The 15,144-nt window shown below is 39.9% G+C and overlaps 4 protein-coding genes and 2 long non-coding RNA genes across 6 annotated transcripts; 3 read left to right on the top strand and 3 right to left on the bottom strand.

Annotated features, from left to right (window-relative positions):
• Positions 1–46: 46 nt before the first annotated feature.
• On the bottom strand, positions 47–1,005 carry LOC124326777. The gene is made up of 2 exons (XR_006915823.1): positions 370–1,005; positions 47–292 (listed from the first exon to the last, which is right to left on the bottom strand). It is a non-coding gene; the product is annotated as an uncharacterized LOC124326777 (long non-coding RNA).
• Positions 1,006–1,102: 97 nt separating this feature from the next.
• On the top strand, positions 1,103–4,724 carry LOC124326129. The gene is made up of 9 exons (XM_046784786.1): positions 1,103–1,251; positions 1,774–1,868; positions 1,925–2,040; positions 2,104–2,273; positions 2,337–2,533; positions 2,591–2,733; positions 3,653–4,246; positions 4,311–4,492; positions 4,554–4,724. The coding sequence occupies exons 1-9, from the start codon at positions 1,215–1,217 to the stop codon at positions 4,676–4,678; spliced, it is 1,659 nt and encodes a 552-aa protein (XP_046640742.1). The 5' UTR covers positions 1,103–1,214; the 3' UTR covers positions 4,679–4,724.
• A 137-nt stretch (positions 4,725–4,861) lies between these two features.
• LOC124326340 lies at positions 4,862–6,729 on the top strand. The gene is made up of 2 exons (XM_046785100.1): positions 4,862–6,254; positions 6,311–6,729. The coding sequence occupies exons 1-2, from the start codon at positions 5,366–5,368 to the stop codon at positions 6,433–6,435; spliced, it is 1,014 nt and encodes a 337-aa protein (XP_046641056.1). The 5' UTR covers positions 4,862–5,365; the 3' UTR covers positions 6,436–6,729.
• A 91-nt stretch (positions 6,730–6,820) lies between these two features.
• LOC124326642 lies at positions 6,821–7,511 on the bottom strand. The gene is made up of 2 exons (XM_046785561.1): positions 7,253–7,511; positions 6,821–7,178 (listed from the first exon to the last, which is right to left on the bottom strand). The coding sequence occupies exons 1-2, from the start codon at positions 7,404–7,406 to the stop codon at positions 6,946–6,948; spliced, it is 387 nt and encodes a 128-aa protein (XP_046641517.1). The 5' UTR covers positions 7,407–7,511; the 3' UTR covers positions 6,821–6,945.
• Positions 7,512–9,606: 2,095 nt separating this feature from the next.
• Positions 9,607–13,604, top strand: LOC124326763. The gene is made up of 4 exons (XR_006915803.1): positions 9,607–9,793; positions 10,139–10,251; positions 13,162–13,376; positions 13,442–13,604. It is a non-coding gene; the product is annotated as an uncharacterized LOC124326763 (long non-coding RNA).
• LOC124326486 (tetraspanin-2A-like) lies at positions 12,696–14,535 on the bottom strand. The gene is made up of 5 exons (XM_046785365.1): positions 14,387–14,535; positions 14,102–14,302; positions 13,421–13,600; positions 13,172–13,357; positions 12,696–13,109 (listed from the first exon to the last, which is right to left on the bottom strand). Exons 1-5 carry the CDS (start codon positions 14,441–14,443, stop codon positions 13,017–13,019), a joined length of 717 nt encoding a protein of 238 aa, XP_046641321.1. The 5' UTR covers positions 14,444–14,535; the 3' UTR covers positions 12,696–13,016.
• Between the last annotated feature and the right edge of the window lie 609 nt (positions 14,536–15,144).

Raw genomic sequence — 15,144 nt, 5'->3', positions numbered from 1 at the left:
AAAATCTGAACGATAGATGGCTTAACACACATCAAAACAAACAAAATAAAAACCAAGGCAGCGCCCATTTAGAAAAAGCCTTGAGCTCGGCCAAACGCGAAATGTATTCCTGAAAAAATTCCCCGAATTACGGGACACAGATTCATAGACAATAAAATTCCGAAGGTTACAAAATGAGTCAGCAACTATTTGAAAAAGTTCAGCAGTGTTAGGAGGTGAGGGCTGATGATTTTGTTCACAGACCGTGAGATTGTAGAAGAAATTATGATACCTTGACTTCAGAAACTCCAATCTATTACAATTGGAATGGATAAAATTTAAAAAAAATGGTAAGCAAAACAAAATAATTAATTTTCTTTGGAATTTTACCTCAATTAAAACAGTCAATCCTTTCGTTTTTCCCGTATGTGATGAATTTCCGCTGGACAATCATCGAATAGATTGGCGAGTTTTTCCATCTTCAATCGGCCTTCGAACAATGTAAACGAATGACCAACTATCGTCGTCATTGACATCCATCTCGAACCGCTGAATCAATATCGCTGACCAAATTCGCTACCTGGCAGTCGCCTTTTATACGCAAGATGGAGGAGGGAGGCCTGATGATGTTGAATCACTTTGGGGTAAACCCGCGTAACTAAAAAGTCCAAAAGGGACTTCCCGGGATCAGGTAGAAAAATCTTTCCTCACAGACTGTGTCTTATTTATTATTATCTACTGAATGCATGACGATTTGTTGTCCCGCTTTTATGAGCACGATGAAGCATTTCCGGTACCAAACAATGAAGCAGCGCCATGCCTTTTCCACAAATTTCTATCTTTAGCCTTTCAAAGACAATCAGTTAACTGAGACGTGTATAAATTTAGACGTCACGACGAAGCAAGAGTCCATTGTTGTGCTACTTCCTGTTAGTGAAAGGTAATTACAGCGTAACCGACCCTACGCTAATGTATATTTGACGATTGTATGTCATTTGGTCACGTTTTTGTACGTTGTGCAATTTTTCCATTGCTTTTTTTCAAAATTCAAATTTTGGAGAAATAGTTGACTAGTCCTTTGGTAGATGGCGAAATCGCTTGTTGACTTTATGGGCCTATATGCCCTATGGAATTTTAAATCTTATCATTTCTCATCAGTGATCGATGGACTATGTGTCTGAGTGCATCTCATTATATATACTGTTTGCAGCCAAGGAATATTTATTCAATTCGTCATGCCGGAGATTCCTGTCGTCGACCTGTCCAATATGGGTAAGAACTTACTATTTTCCGGTTTGTAATAAAGTCTGCATTAGTTAAGTCTAACTAGTAACTCTAATGTTAGATTAACATTGTTGCATAACTAATTACACACACAACTAAGACTTTTAATCATGTGACTGCCCACCATAAACGACAAGTTTGGTATATTTGGTTTGGAATTTTGTTCGGAAAAGTGGCACCACATTGAAGAGAGACGTAGTCTACATCACAAAATGAAAGGCAAAATTATTTAAATTTTCAAAGAGAATTTTCAATAAAGAACTTTGTGTGGGTGGGATCTGAAAAATGACGCAGTTTAAGAATAATTTTCGTCACGGCCTGTACAAATACGGATGACATCACAAAACGTGTCGTTCATTTTGATGATCCCTAATAAAAATAATGATGTTACGCCACGTGGGGCTTTCCTATTTCTGGTTTAATATTTTCTAAGTAGTCATAATTGGTTTCACCACAAATTGTTGCCTAGTTAGTCGGGAAATGGTGAAATATTGAACATTTTATGGACAGATTTACACAAAGATCGCATCACGAACGAATTAGACAAGGCTTTTTCGACTGTCGGTTTCGTCTATTTGAAAAATCATGGAATAGACCAGGAAAAGGTATATTCATTTTAATTTTACTACCCTTCAAATGTGCAATTTTGATTAAATTAAAGGTGGACAACCTGTTCAAAGCTTCCAGAAATTTCTTTCAACTACCAGAGAACGTGAAAAAAGGTTACCCACGCGATAGAGAAAATTTTGATGGATACACTGGAAGAGACCAAGAAATGTAATTCACCTAAAATTAATAAAAACAATAAGCCAATTAATGTTAATTACAATTAAATTTCAGATTAGAAGACAGCAGCTCGCATGAAGTCCGTGAGGCTTATGATGTCACCTCTCCCGCCAGTCGTTATCCGGACGATAGCACCCCGGAATTCCGTCTGGCTACCTGCGAATTGGCCAAATCATTACGTCAACTGACTACCAACCTGTTGAAATTCATGGCTGTCGCCTTAGGCAAGACTTAGTTTACTCAACATAATTACTATTACCGATTAATAAGAAAAATTTAATTTCCAGGTTTAGACGAAGATTACCTGAACAGCCGGCACCGATACGTTTTCGATGGCGTGGATAAGAACGGGACCATGTTACGTTCTCTTTATTACCCTTCGCTAACTGGTGATGATATACAGCCGGGGGTAGTCCGATGTGGAGAGCACACTGACTACGGTACCATCACTTTACTACTCCAAGATGATATGGGGGGATTAGAGGTACCATATACCCTTTGAGCATTCATTTACCTTTCTTTGATTTTTATGATTTCACAGGTGTTATCTGGTAAGGAATGGGTAGCAGCCGTTCCCATTGCCGAAACTGTCCTCGTCAATCTGGGTGACTTGATGCAATTTTGGACTTCGGATCGTTACGTTGCCACTGTAAAAAAACAATTAGATACGAGTTTATTATTGAGGTAACAAGGGCAGCCTAGTTTCAACCTTTTTAAAACAAAAATTTTACAGGTTCATCGAGTACGGGTTCCCGAATTAGAAATTCAACGACGTTCACCACGTCAGTCGATTGCCTTTTTCGTTCAACCGGATAACGGCGTTGTGATCTCATCGCTAGACGGCTCGGGAAAACATCAACCAGTTGAATCGCTTTCCTATTTGAAACTCCGCTTATCAGAGGCCTACAAATATTGAAGACAAAAATGAGAGATAAATAATTTGAATATTCCGGTTATAGAAATATTTTTAGATTTTCCTACTCGTTTTACCTGTTTAGTAGTCGAATAAAATTCAACTCGAACGTTGAATAAGTAAATAACTTGCCAGTTGCCACAGATGTGTAAGCTTCAACAATTTTGGGTATGTGCGTGTCAGCTTACATGGGGGACTGGCTATTATCGGGATAGACCATATTTCCTTTAGAAATGCGTGTGGCTTATTTTTCCGTCTGGTTTGCACGTCTGTTTCTCCCCAACCCATACGAACCGACTGATCGTTTTTAAAAGAGCGTTAAAGAATGAATCATTTGAATCGTCCCATTCAAGGCGGAGTCAATTAGGAATCCGACCCTTTTATGTGCCGTATGGGTCTCGTTTTCGTACTAAAATCCATCGGTACTAAAATGCGGAAATGTTAACTTTTGAATGCCACGTATATGTAGTCGTAGCGAATATATGGAAGCGCAGTGCATTGCAGTAAAACGCCATGTTTAAACCCATTTTTCGCTTTATTCCCGTTCGCCGATATTCTAATTCTTCGTTTATAGCCGGCGTGATATTTGGCTGCTGTTTTATCTCGTTCGTGAATCACGAATTCCACAGACCGTAAATTTCATTTCTTAATCGAATTTCTTCCGGCTAACATTAACCATTATTTGAATAGATTATTTCTTTCCCTGTTGAGTGGTAACGATGGAAACCCCAATGGCCATTTCGAAACATTTTTCAAGAATTTCGATAACGAGACGGGCGCCGATAGTTTCATCGTCCCCAACATCATCCACTTTATCCGCTTCGACAAATTCCCGCTGGGCTTCGTCGATTACGTCGTGTTGAAAGCGGCGATGCGTAACCACAAACCGGACAAGTTTTTCTTCCACACCGACGTCAAGAACGCCACATGCGATGGAAAATACTGGGACCTGGTGAAGAAAGACCGGGACTTGTGGTCCCGCATTGAAGTCAAGTACCTGGAAGCTCCAACGGAAATTTTCGGTCAACAACTCAGCGAAGATTTTCGTTTGTATCACGGCAGCGACATCGCACGCATCCGCGTTTTGATGCAGTACGGAGGCATCTACCTGGACAACGATTGCTTCGTCATCCATTCACTGGACAAGTATCGCAAATTTGAATGCGTCGTCAACTGGGATGAGGATCAATTCCTGGGCAATCAGGTCTTCATCGCTCACAAGAATTCACGCTTCCTGGCACTCTACCTGGAATCTTACAAGGACAATTATTATCCGGATAGATGGTCAATTCATTTTTTATTGAACCTTCTTTTTCCTTTTAATCAAATTTTGGTTATGCTGTTTCAGGTACTACAATGGCGGGGAAAGGCCGACAACAGAAATCCTTTTTCACCATCCGCATTTGATCCATCGAGTGAAAGGCGATTTTGGAGCCGACACGGAAGTTGGATCCAATCTCTTCACTGATCCCAATTACGATTGGCGTCGTTTTGACATCATTCACATGCTGATGGGCCATCGCTACTACAGTAATTGTTTCTTTTTTAATTATAAATATTCACTTGAAATTTTATTACAATTTTTTAAAAGTGGATCCCCATTTCAACGAGACGGAGGAATTTGACGAGGGCAACATTCGCACGTACAGGTACACATTTGGCACCATGGCCCGTGAAGTCCTAGATTTAGAACCGGATTTTTCTCTTAGTCCATAAGTTACCAAACGGACTTGACCTAATTGCCAATTTTAAAACAAACAAACAGTAGATTGATTAAGACTGAAATGGTGCTGGACATGAATGGGCGCACAAACTGATTAAGTTATAAAACACAATCACGTCTTAAATTACAATAGGGAATTGGTGTTAAAATTTGCATTTCCTTTGATTTTATGTATAGCCAATAATTTCGGGCATAACAAGTTTTGTGATGGCCAAGTATGGCAGCGAGAGCTACTAAGGAGTGGAACAAATCCCTCCATTTGTTCTTTAGTTCTTGTTGCGATAAATGTTAACCGATGACTGCGTTGATTACAAGTTTGGCCAGCTTGAACTGAATATCGGTGTATAATTACCATTCCGTGTATAAAATTTCACTCTGGTGTTACCAGGGAACTTATTCACTTTACCCAACTTCTGTTTTCACACGTGTCCTATTTATTATCCAACAACAGACGCGCTCCCATTTCTATCTCACAACTGTCGCAATGAATTCGTGCGTGAATTTATTTGTGTTAAATTTACGACGTCTGGGTAACGCATCTGCATAGGAATAAAATTAAAAAAACAACTTATGGCCAATAGCCATTTTGTTAGATCCTGTTCTCATTTCTAGAATAGTCTGTCTAGTGAATTGGACCTTATAACATTCAATTAAATCGTAGTTAATCCACCCAGGTGTAAATGTACAAGTTAGTCACTTACAAAATTTTCGTCAAAAAGTTGGCCGTTGAATCGAATATGCCTCGCCGTCGCTTGTCGTTTTCCTACCTGCAATTGGCCATTTTATCCGGTTGTTTTCTCATTTTCACATCTTTCCAGTTGTACACCAAGTCCCTCATGTTTGTCGATCGACCTGCTTTCTCTGAATTCAACAACGAGACGGGCGCCGATGACTTGATCGTCCCCAACATCATCCATTTCATCCACTACAACAAATCGGAGCTCAACTTTGTCGATTACGTCGTGCTGAAGGCCGCCATGCGCAACCACAAACCGGACATGTTCTACTACCACACGGACATTGTCAACTTTCAATTCGAAGGCAAATACTGGGACTGGGTCAAGAAGGAAGAGCAACTCTGGTCCAGGATCGAAGTCAAGTACCTGGAAGCTCCGACGGAAATTTTCGGTCAGAAACTGAGCGAAGGTTGGCGCTTTCATCACGGCGGGGATATCGGACGCATCCGCGTTTTGATGCAATACGGAGGCATCTACCTGGACAACGACGCTTTTGTTATCAATTCACTGGACAAGTATCGCAAATTCGAATGCGTCCTCAACTGGGATGAAAATCAATTCCTGGGCACCCAAATTATTATCGCTCACAAGGACGCCCGTTTCCTGCCACTTTGGCTGGATTCTTACAGGGTCTACCGGCCCGATTTGTGGTACTACAACGCCGGAGAGCGGCCAACTGTTGAAATCCTGTCCAAAAATCCTGAATTGATCCACCGAGTGAAGGGCGATTTCGGAGCTGACACGAGTATTTCTATGAATCTTTACGATAATCCAGCGTTCAACTGGCGACATTTGGATGCCATTCACCTGTTGGTGAACCACCGCTATTACAGTAAGTCGAGTTAAATGAATAATCTAAATGTTTATTAACCGGAATTTTTAATACAGTGGATGACAATTACAACAAGACACCCGTTTTCGACGAGAATACAATCCGCACTTACAAGTATTCATTCGGAGAAATGGTTCGCCAACTACTCGATATCCGTCCGGCTATTTCTCACAGTCCATGACCAAATGTTGACGCTATTTTATAGAGAATTAAAAAATAAAATAAAATTCAAAAAAATGCTAATTGATTATCCCCTTAAACAGTTGAAACAGACACAAGGAATTCCCGAAAATCAGTTGCTATTTAGTATTCTCCGTTTCACTCTCAGTCAGCTGCGAAATGGAATTTGACTCGAGGTCGTTCACTATTTTCAGTCAGGTGAGCTCAGGTAATAATAATCCTTGTGGGATTCGACATAATTCGACAGGTGAATTTCCGGCGAAGGTATGCAGAGAATTTCCTGTTTGTTATTTTTGACCAGAGCTGATTTTTCCCGCGAAATAGCCTTCGTTTAAATATGTTCAAAAGGAATTTCGTAATCGAATGATTTGCACACAACAAAGGACGGCGTCGAAAATAGGTATATTTAATCTAGCACTAATTGAGTATCAACGATTATAAAAATGAGCTATTTTGTTTTTAAAAAAAGAATCAAAGATAATACGGTCGACAACAGAATGCTCACGGGCCTTTAATGGCTGCCGATGCTTCGACAGACGCAGCGTAAATGATTTGTCAATTCAATTTCCTTTTTAATCTTAGTGTCGTGCAGGATTTCTTGGAAGGCGAAGGTCATCTTTTCCTCCTTGGTAGCCACGTAGAGATAACCTTTCCGGCAACAGCCGAGCGAATTGTCGCAATACTGAACGACGGCCGCGTGAGGCAGGTAAACGGCCTCCGAATTGTAGTCGGGGTATTCATCCTCTGTTTTTTTTAATTCAATCAGAATTGAAAGAAATTAAAAGCAGAAAGGCGAAAAAAAGGGTTCGGCAACTTACCCAGGTAGGCGAGTCGTGATTGAGGTTTGTTGCAATTCAGCTCATTCCACACCTCCTTTTTCAACGGCTGAACGGATTTGCATGTCACGCTGGTGGTCCAGCTGGTGATGGCAACCAACAAGACGGCCAGGATCAATTGCTGGGCGGACGACATTGCGGAATAATGGGGATTTCGTGATATCCTTTCGGTGAGATTGCCGGCGAGGGACTGAGCCGAGTTGGAGCTGAACGCCAGGAGTGGTAGTATAGAAAGAACGAAAGAAATCACGCCGCACCTTGAATCCACCAGCAGCTAGCTAGTGTGTGCTGGTAAAGCGCAGGTAAAACTTGTAGAGACCTAAATAGAAAACACTCTTCCTTGCGTACAAAGCAGTTGGGCTTTTGGCCCAATCACACGGAATCGGGAGTCACGAAACTTGTTTCGGTCAGAGTATATAGACAAGAGGTTTGACAACTCTCAAACTCTGTTCGTTCAGATTCCCAATTTGCCCAGGGGAGAGAACTTGGCTATTGATCCAATGATGTTTTTTTTTACACTGGGAGTATCAAATTAAATTTGGTTGGCACTTTGATTATTCAATTCCCAGAAATGTTGTTATTTTGGGGTTGTGCTAAATCATTATACTTCCAGACCTTGGCAAACTTATTTTTGTTGGGCAATTTAATAGTACAGATCTGTAATTACGAAACCGGATTGCAACAAGTTTTGATGATTACGTAAACATTTCTCGAGGCCTAATTGAGTTCCAGGGTTTTTCTTATTGGAGGTTATTGACAATCACTTATTGTACACGGCCCACATGTAATACTTTAATTGCTGTTACATGACTTTGCGTAGAGCTGCTGGACACACATTTCTAATCTGCCTTTGGCCATTTGAATATTCTCCGATCGAGTTGTATGACGCGCTCTCTCCAATCCTCGAGCTATGAAACTGGAATAAAAACATCATTTTTTGGCGATATGGACGTTGCAAGATGGCCAGGATTTTCTCTTCCACGGCGAATAGGACGACGCATATTTCCATTGGGGGGCCCACCCATCGACACACAACTTTCCAGTTTTGGCAAATCCGATAACGCTGTTATACTACAGCTTGTATACTAACTTACATATGCGCGCTTTCCATATTCATATATTCCAGATTGCCAACTGGATAACTTGTTTAGTTTCACTGCGCGGCTGAATTCGTTTTGGTTTTGTTTCGCATCGACATTAAGTGTGTCGTCTTATTACATAAATCCAGAACAAACAAAAAAAGTTTCACGACCTTATATGGGGCGAATTATTGCCTACGTGATGTAAAAGAGAAAATCAAAATTCCCCTAGAAGAAAACGAAATGTTTGACGGTCTGGAAACGAATTTTGTTTTTTTTTTCCTTTCAGATGGCCAAGAGAAAAATTGAGATACACGTAGTCTCAGTTTATGCGTTGTTTTTGTGATTGTATTCTAAACAGGGAGCGTAGGGTATACGTGATGTGCTCCTAATAAGGGCTTGGTGAGTCGAGAGAGGTTTGACAACTTCATTTCCCTTGCTACCTGATGATGCCCAGATCGGGAAAGATCGAAATGGTAGCAGAAGTTAACTCTGAATTTTTCGTTTTAAATAAAACCGAGGTAAAATCACGCCATTCGATTTGTTTTATTACTTCAACATATTTTCGACAGCCAATAATGAAACAATCAGTTTGCGGATTATATGTCTTCATCCGGAATAATTGGCAATTTTACGGTTGCGTGAATTCCTTTTTGGCGTGGATTCTGACCGTGACATCGTTGTAATATCCAAATTCATTTGATGAGATGAACGCAGGTATCAAAAATACATATTCAGCTGCTGCTGGTCTAAAATTTAAAAAAACTTATTAACCTTCTTAATTTCGTGGAATCGCGACGCTAAAGCTACAATTGAAAAAGGGAAAGTGCTGTTGTTGTGTACTTGAAATGGTTGAGGGCCTGCTGCCGGCCATTGGACAAAGAATAAGTGGAGAGGCGCTGACTTCTGTCCACAAATAAGAAAATGCGTTCAAGGTTTTCACGTTAATTCAATGGAGAGTTTCCGGTTTCGCCGTCCGTATAATTGTTTTTTTAAATCTCGATATATATGGCGTTAACACATGACAGCCCTTTTAGGCAAAATCTCTTTCACTTTCCAATTTTTCGTAATGATACAAACGTCTTTATTGATTCGGTAAATAATTCTATTGAATTATACTATTGACGTTTTTTCTAGTTAGGATTTAGGAATAATAATAATTCAAGTCTTTTTTATACCAAATTTGAAAGGCAACTCCCAGATGGCTTACCAAAACTTTGAAAATGCTACGACGCACCAAACAAAAGTTGCAGCATTAAACCCCCCTGAAGGGATAGGCGAACACCCGCAAGACTTTTTGAACTGCGGAAAGTATTATAGTGTTTTCAAGTATCTTTTTGAAGAAAAAGAAAATTTTGAACAAAAGATTAAGTTCACACGTCATTAATTGTAAAAGTTATTGATTCCTGTGGGGAATAAAAATGGGGGAAATGAGCTGTTTGAGGTAAGTTGGCTTGAAGACAAGTTGTCTGACACAGTTGTATAATTATGTTCTTTCGGGTTGTAATTTAAAACTACGAACAAAGGAACAATCACGCCATGATTTATCTGAAATTCATTGGGACAGGTGTCCAATTAGTGATAGAATTTGGGTGGGGGATAGATTAAGTAGCTGAAATGGCCTACATCAGTGAAAGGAGTCTGTGCCACATGTTGCAGTCATGACAGTGGGGCTGAAATCTTTGATTCAACCTGTTTTTTTCTGACTAAAGCATTAAAATAATATTACCTTCATGCAATTTTTTTGCTTTTCCATATGCATATTTAATGTGCAATTTTGTTTTACCAGAGTCCATGTCAATCAAACGATTTCATCAGCCAATGCAAGTGACCAGCATTGACGTTTCATTATCTTCAATTGCCACCCCCCACAAAAACTACCTAGGCTGAAATCATCATTCTGTAAGTCTCAAATGTTTGTGCTATTTTTACTAATATAGGGTAAGATAAGAATAGAATATAGTTCAAGCTAGAAATCCCAAAACCTGGCAACAGGTTGTTCATTTTTAGCATTTAGTTTTTTTAGCATGTCCTTTATTGAACCCATTTTTCTTCTATTTGCAAATTTGTCTAGTCACCTTGAGATGTAATCAAAATTTAAAACATAAAATCACAACAAATCAAAACCCAGGTTAGCCAACACGTTCGGCAACTTTCTCCCTAGATGGGGCAAGTTTTAGCTGAGATTTTTGTTTGTTTATTTTGTAAAAAAAAAAATATTAAAACGGGAAAAAATTCAATCGTTATCTTTTAATTATAATTCGATGACTCCAAAGTGTACCTTTTTTTAAATTTCCCCCAAAATTCCAATGAATCGAGTGAGTGAGTGACAAGAGAGTGGACAAAGTATCAAAAGCTACACACACCAGGCGAAACATTTTTGTGAAAATGTATTGATTCAATTTTAATATGATGATATCCAACTGGGATCAAAGGGTTGGCACTTGTTGCCATCGCCCCATTCCGACTCCAGTTCTTTATAAGTCCGAAAATCGCCATCTTGTTGCTCGTGCAGTTTTTGACACAAGTCACAAAAGCTGTGACGAGTCATGTCCTCCACGCTGTATTCCACTTGGTAATAATCCTTCCACCAGAAATACTCGTTGTAGAGCGTGTCGTTTGCATCGAGTAATTTGAGATAAGCGGCCAATTCTTTGGGTTTGAATTTGCGGGCGTCGATGTACGAGTGGGGCGGTGCGTGTTGACTGTAGTCTGCTCCGCCGTAGACGACCGGAACGATGTCGTGGCCCATAATTTTGAAAAACTTTTCAGTGACGTAGTCTGGGCAAATGGCATTTTCGAATGAGATGTAGAATTTGTAGGTTGACTCGAGCATGTTGTAACACTGAGGGTCCGAGTGATGCAATACGTCAAGCGCACACGACAGATTACCACATCCGCCGTAAATATCGACGTCGATGTATTTGCTCAGCTCTTTGACGTACGTTTCTCTTTGGCCATGGGTATTGCAATGGGAAACCATCCAGGCGACTGTTTTGGTCTTGTTGCGTTTTGAATCTGGCGGTAGACTAACCCGAGCTTTTTTTCTTAACTTACTTATTTCTTCCGGTGTGCGAGGAGCGTGTTCTTTCGGGAAAATCCGACCGTAGAGGAATCGGATATCAGAATCCATTCTATACGTCATGGTCCAATTGAAAAAATGAGCTAATTGAGTCATGTTGTAATACGATTTCAGCGCTGGGGGAGACTCTTGAGTGAACATGACGAGGTGCTGACTTGCGTTGCGTTTGTTTTTAAAATCCGGAATCATCAGTTGATCCGGCGAAGTGAATTCGTCATTAAGTACAAAGACAATGGCGTCGAACTGCTCGAGAGGCCGTTCCGACCGATTATCGGTCATTTCGCATCGAGTGTAAGTGCAATTCTTATTGATAAAGGCGTCCTTACCCCAGCCGAAATTGCGCACTTCCTTCCGGCCGGATCCGTTCCAAATTAAAATTGTTTTCGTTTCATTTCGACTCACTTTGACAACCTTTTGAGGGTCCGACTTTATCAATGGTGTACCATTGCACAGGGAATGAATGAACACCAGGGTACCTAGAACCAGGAACGCAGCGATAATTCTAAGTTTAGTGATTCTGTTAGAAAAAAGTGAAAACATAGTTGATTGAATAAAACTGCGTCCAGTGTACACTCGTCACTCTCTGCCTTCATACTGGTGACAACGTACAGGCAATAACTGATCGACTACAAAAAGTGTGGTGTACATGGTGCGTTTGGCTTGAATTGACCATCTGCCTTTTTTCCGTTCCGTTATTAAAGCCCCGGTTGTTTCTGGTGCTGGGAAATAAAACAAGTCCCGTTTCTACCCAAAAGTTTGTTTCAAAATATATATAGTAGCCTAACGCGAGGCTTCAGTTGAATCTGCTCGTCCGTCTGTTCAGCACCTGCTACTGATCAACAAAATCTTTTATAGCCTACCGCTTTGTATGCTTAAATGTTAGTCAAGCGTGACAAACTAAAGCGTAGAAACAGATGTGTTCCGCGGGGATATTTTTTTCTAATAGAGAATGAAAAAGAATCGCTTAGATTCACTTTTCATTTCAATTATTATTATTGAGTAGCGATGGACAATTTTCAGTTGAATAGAAATTCTAATCCGAAACCAATCAAATTGATTGCAGCTATAAGTGAGAAGAGGGAGGAGTCGGGTCTTTTGTCGGTTATTCCGTGAGTCATCGGGTAATCATTCACTACACAAACACTCGTGACTAGGATTCAGTGCGTCAGATAAGATTGCGCTTTATTACAAGTTTGTGAGGTGCTTACGTGATGATGAGAGATTTATTTAGGCATCTTGATCCGTGTAAAAGAATTAGTTTGCCTTTTGTCGCTGTGGTTGATCGTTGATCAACGACCGTTATTCATATGCAGAATGGAAAGGTTATTCGTTATTAGTACGGATCATGTTCGTGAGTATAATAAATAAACCCAGCAATGTGTATGAAAGGTCGCAGTAATAAATTGGGTAACTACAAGTGTCTGCGATGTATTAGGAAATATCGCAAGTCACTTAATACGACCATGGATTTCGGAAAGTTAAAGACTTTAATACTATAACCGGCTTTATCTGGGTTTTTCTCTTTTTTCATTACGTGTATTTAGAAATGTCAGAAATTTAAATTGGATAATTTTAAGCTTTTTTTTTATGTCCTGACTGGACGATACGGTTTATTGTCCTTGAAATGCTCTCGCAAAATTACTTTCCTTAGCCACAAGCTGGTCGATATGCCTCCTAGCTATTAATTCAATTGAGTTATTAACCCGATTATTTACTGTAATTCGCGGTAGGTAGAGTTACCTGGATGACGACGAGCAGTAATGCGATGCCGGATAGCCAACCGGTTTTAGGTTCCATCCAGCGAGCGAATTCTTCCGCGCAACCACCACCCGCAATATTTCCGGTCGAAGGATTGCGGCACTCGTCTGGCAAGACCTTGTTAAACGCCGCATAGTCTTTCCAGTCGGAAGGACCGCAACATTCAATCTGTCACCATTTTCATAACGTAAAAGTCTTTCATCGAATTTTTAGGCAAATTAGCTCATTTACATCTTCTTGAATGATTCGCAGGATGCGTGCAGATCTTTCGTTGTGATCCATCTCGTGAAAGAGGACAAAGAAGCGCTCCTCCAACCACGGAGTCAAGTCAGACTTGTAGATTCCATGATCGAGAGTGTAGGCTAGTCCGGCTATCCCCAGAATGACCGACAAAACGCTGCCCATCACGAACTGTTGTGAAAGAAAAAAACAACGCGATGAAGAACGTCATCAGCATTTTTCTATCTGCCCCGGATGTTTTCTAATTTATAGCGGGTTGAGCCGGTGTTATTTGCGGTATTTATTTGTTAATTTGAGTGTTATCGAATATCTCTTATTCTCAAACCATTGTGCTTACCTAACTATTGCTTTTGGCAGGTTAATTCATCTGTATTAGATATTGGGGCATTGGGTCCCCTGGTGACAGCGTTCAACTATTTTATCTTCTCCGATAAACCAATGGCAGACTGGGAGATAAAGTATTCTTTTTACCGCGTTTCAACTTTTTTTTTTTTGGCGGATTAACTCACACATACCGCAGCAATTACAAAACATATCCGTATACAAAGTAGTACTATTTACTTGATTTAATTATGGTTAAATTTAAATCTTGTAACATAGTTTAGAACATCCCATAAATAGGAAATTGACTTCCATTTTTAACTAGACTTATAGTGTTTGATATAAACTTACCAGTAAAAAGAGTTGGCAGTCCTCGACGACAGTTGCCCAGACACCGATGACGACCGTTGCCATTGCCAAAGTAGACGAAGCAATAAGAATGTATGGGCCGGTCCACAAAACCTTTTGGGCTTCCAGTTCGTACACGTAGTGCTTGAAGTCCCATTCATAGCGCAGCCACAAGCATAGGCCCATGACGACTACGGCTAAAATCTAAATGAATATCAATTTTTTTCAAATGAAATGTAAATTCAAAAACAATGTAGATCTATTGAGATGAGCGTGATTTTGACTTACCATCGAGATACCGTTGAAGGTATGCAAAGTGTTTGCCAGGTTACTTTTTTTGACCATTTTCCTGTCAACTTATTTCGTCGATGATTGGATATGGAAAATTTGAATGAAACTCTAGCGACGTTTCTGAATCAATTTTCGAAATTCTTCCCGTTGAGTGCACTGCAGATCACTGGATCTAGTTGGCTCGTACCAAACATTTTTGAAGAAAGATCTGAAACTGATACACTAATTGTAATCACGCGCTGTGGAAAAGTAGGTGGAGTTATGAATCACTGATCAGTCAGATCAACTATTTACCTAGTTTTCAAAGTAGTACTCGTACTTCTACTGCCAGTTGAGATACGTCATACCAGTTATCTATCAATCTATGAGAGTATGACCATGTTAAAGATCTTCAATATTTTTCTTTGTGAGAATCGCCCAATACTTCCTGTTTCCAGATAACGAGAGAACAATTTGTAAGTCCTAGGTAGTGAAATTGTTACTTGAATGTCAGACAGTGTAATCTCTGCCCCCTCGCAACAATCGACATAGTAATAAAGCGAACAAAGTTCAATCATTTTCTCCTTCCGAATGCTTAGGATTTTTTGTTAAAAGAACGGAATAGTTATTGTAATGGAAAATGGGATTATTGATTCCTAACTTTTTGAGTGACAAGTGAAAAGCTGGGCGCGGAATTTAATGTTTGATATTTTAAAAAATGAAATTCTGTTACTAGGAAACGTATTTTTACAGTCTCCGTCCTTACTTACTAATAC

This window comes from Daphnia pulicaria, chromosome 2 (assembly GCF_021234035.1).
Source record: "Daphnia pulicaria isolate SC F1-1A chromosome 2, SC_F0-13Bv2, whole genome shotgun sequence".
Lineage (NCBI taxonomy): Eukaryota > Metazoa > Arthropoda > Branchiopoda > Diplostraca > Daphniidae > Daphnia > Daphnia pulicaria.
This window is presented reverse-complemented; position numbering and strand designations above follow the sequence as displayed.

Bases quoted from the DNA above. Each gene is read 5' to 3' on its own strand.
- LOC124326340 (XM_046785100.1), top strand. From the start codon at position 5,366: ATGTACAAGTTAGTCACTTACAAAATTTTCGTCAAAAAGTTGGCCGTT. The intron at 6,255-6,310 runs GTAAGTCGAGTT...TTTTTAATACAG, and splicing joins GGTGAACCACCGCTATTACA to TGGATGACAATTACAACAAG.
- LOC124326486 (XM_046785365.1), bottom strand. From the start codon at position 14,443: ATGGTCAAAAAAAGTAACCTGGCAAACACTTTGCATACCTTCAACGGT. The intron at 14,303-14,386 runs GTAAGTCAAAAT...ATATTCATTTAG, and splicing joins CCTTCAACGGTATCTCGATG to ATTTTAGCCGTAGTCGTCAT. The intron at 13,358-13,420 runs GTAAATGAGCTA...AAATGGTGACAG, and splicing joins TGCGAATCATTCAAGAAGAT to ATTGAATGTTGCGGTCCTTC.
- LOC124326642 (XM_046785561.1), bottom strand. From the start codon at position 7,406: ATGTCGTCCGCCCAGCAATTGATCCTGGCCGTCTTGTTGGTTGCCATC. The intron at 7,179-7,252 runs GTAAGTTGCCGA...TAAAAAAAACAG, and splicing joins ATCACGACTCGCCTACCTGG to AGGATGAATACCCCGACTAC.
- LOC124326129 (XM_046784786.1), top strand. From the start codon at position 1,215: ATGCCGGAGATTCCTGTCGTCGACCTGTCCAATATGG. The intron at 2,274-2,336 runs GCAAGACTTAGT...TTTAATTTCCAG, and splicing joins ATTCATGGCTGTCGCCTTAG to GTTTAGACGAAGATTACCTG. The intron at 4,247-4,310 runs GTCAATTCATTT...ATGCTGTTTCAG, and splicing joins AATTATTATCCGGATAGATG to GTACTACAATGGCGGGGAAA.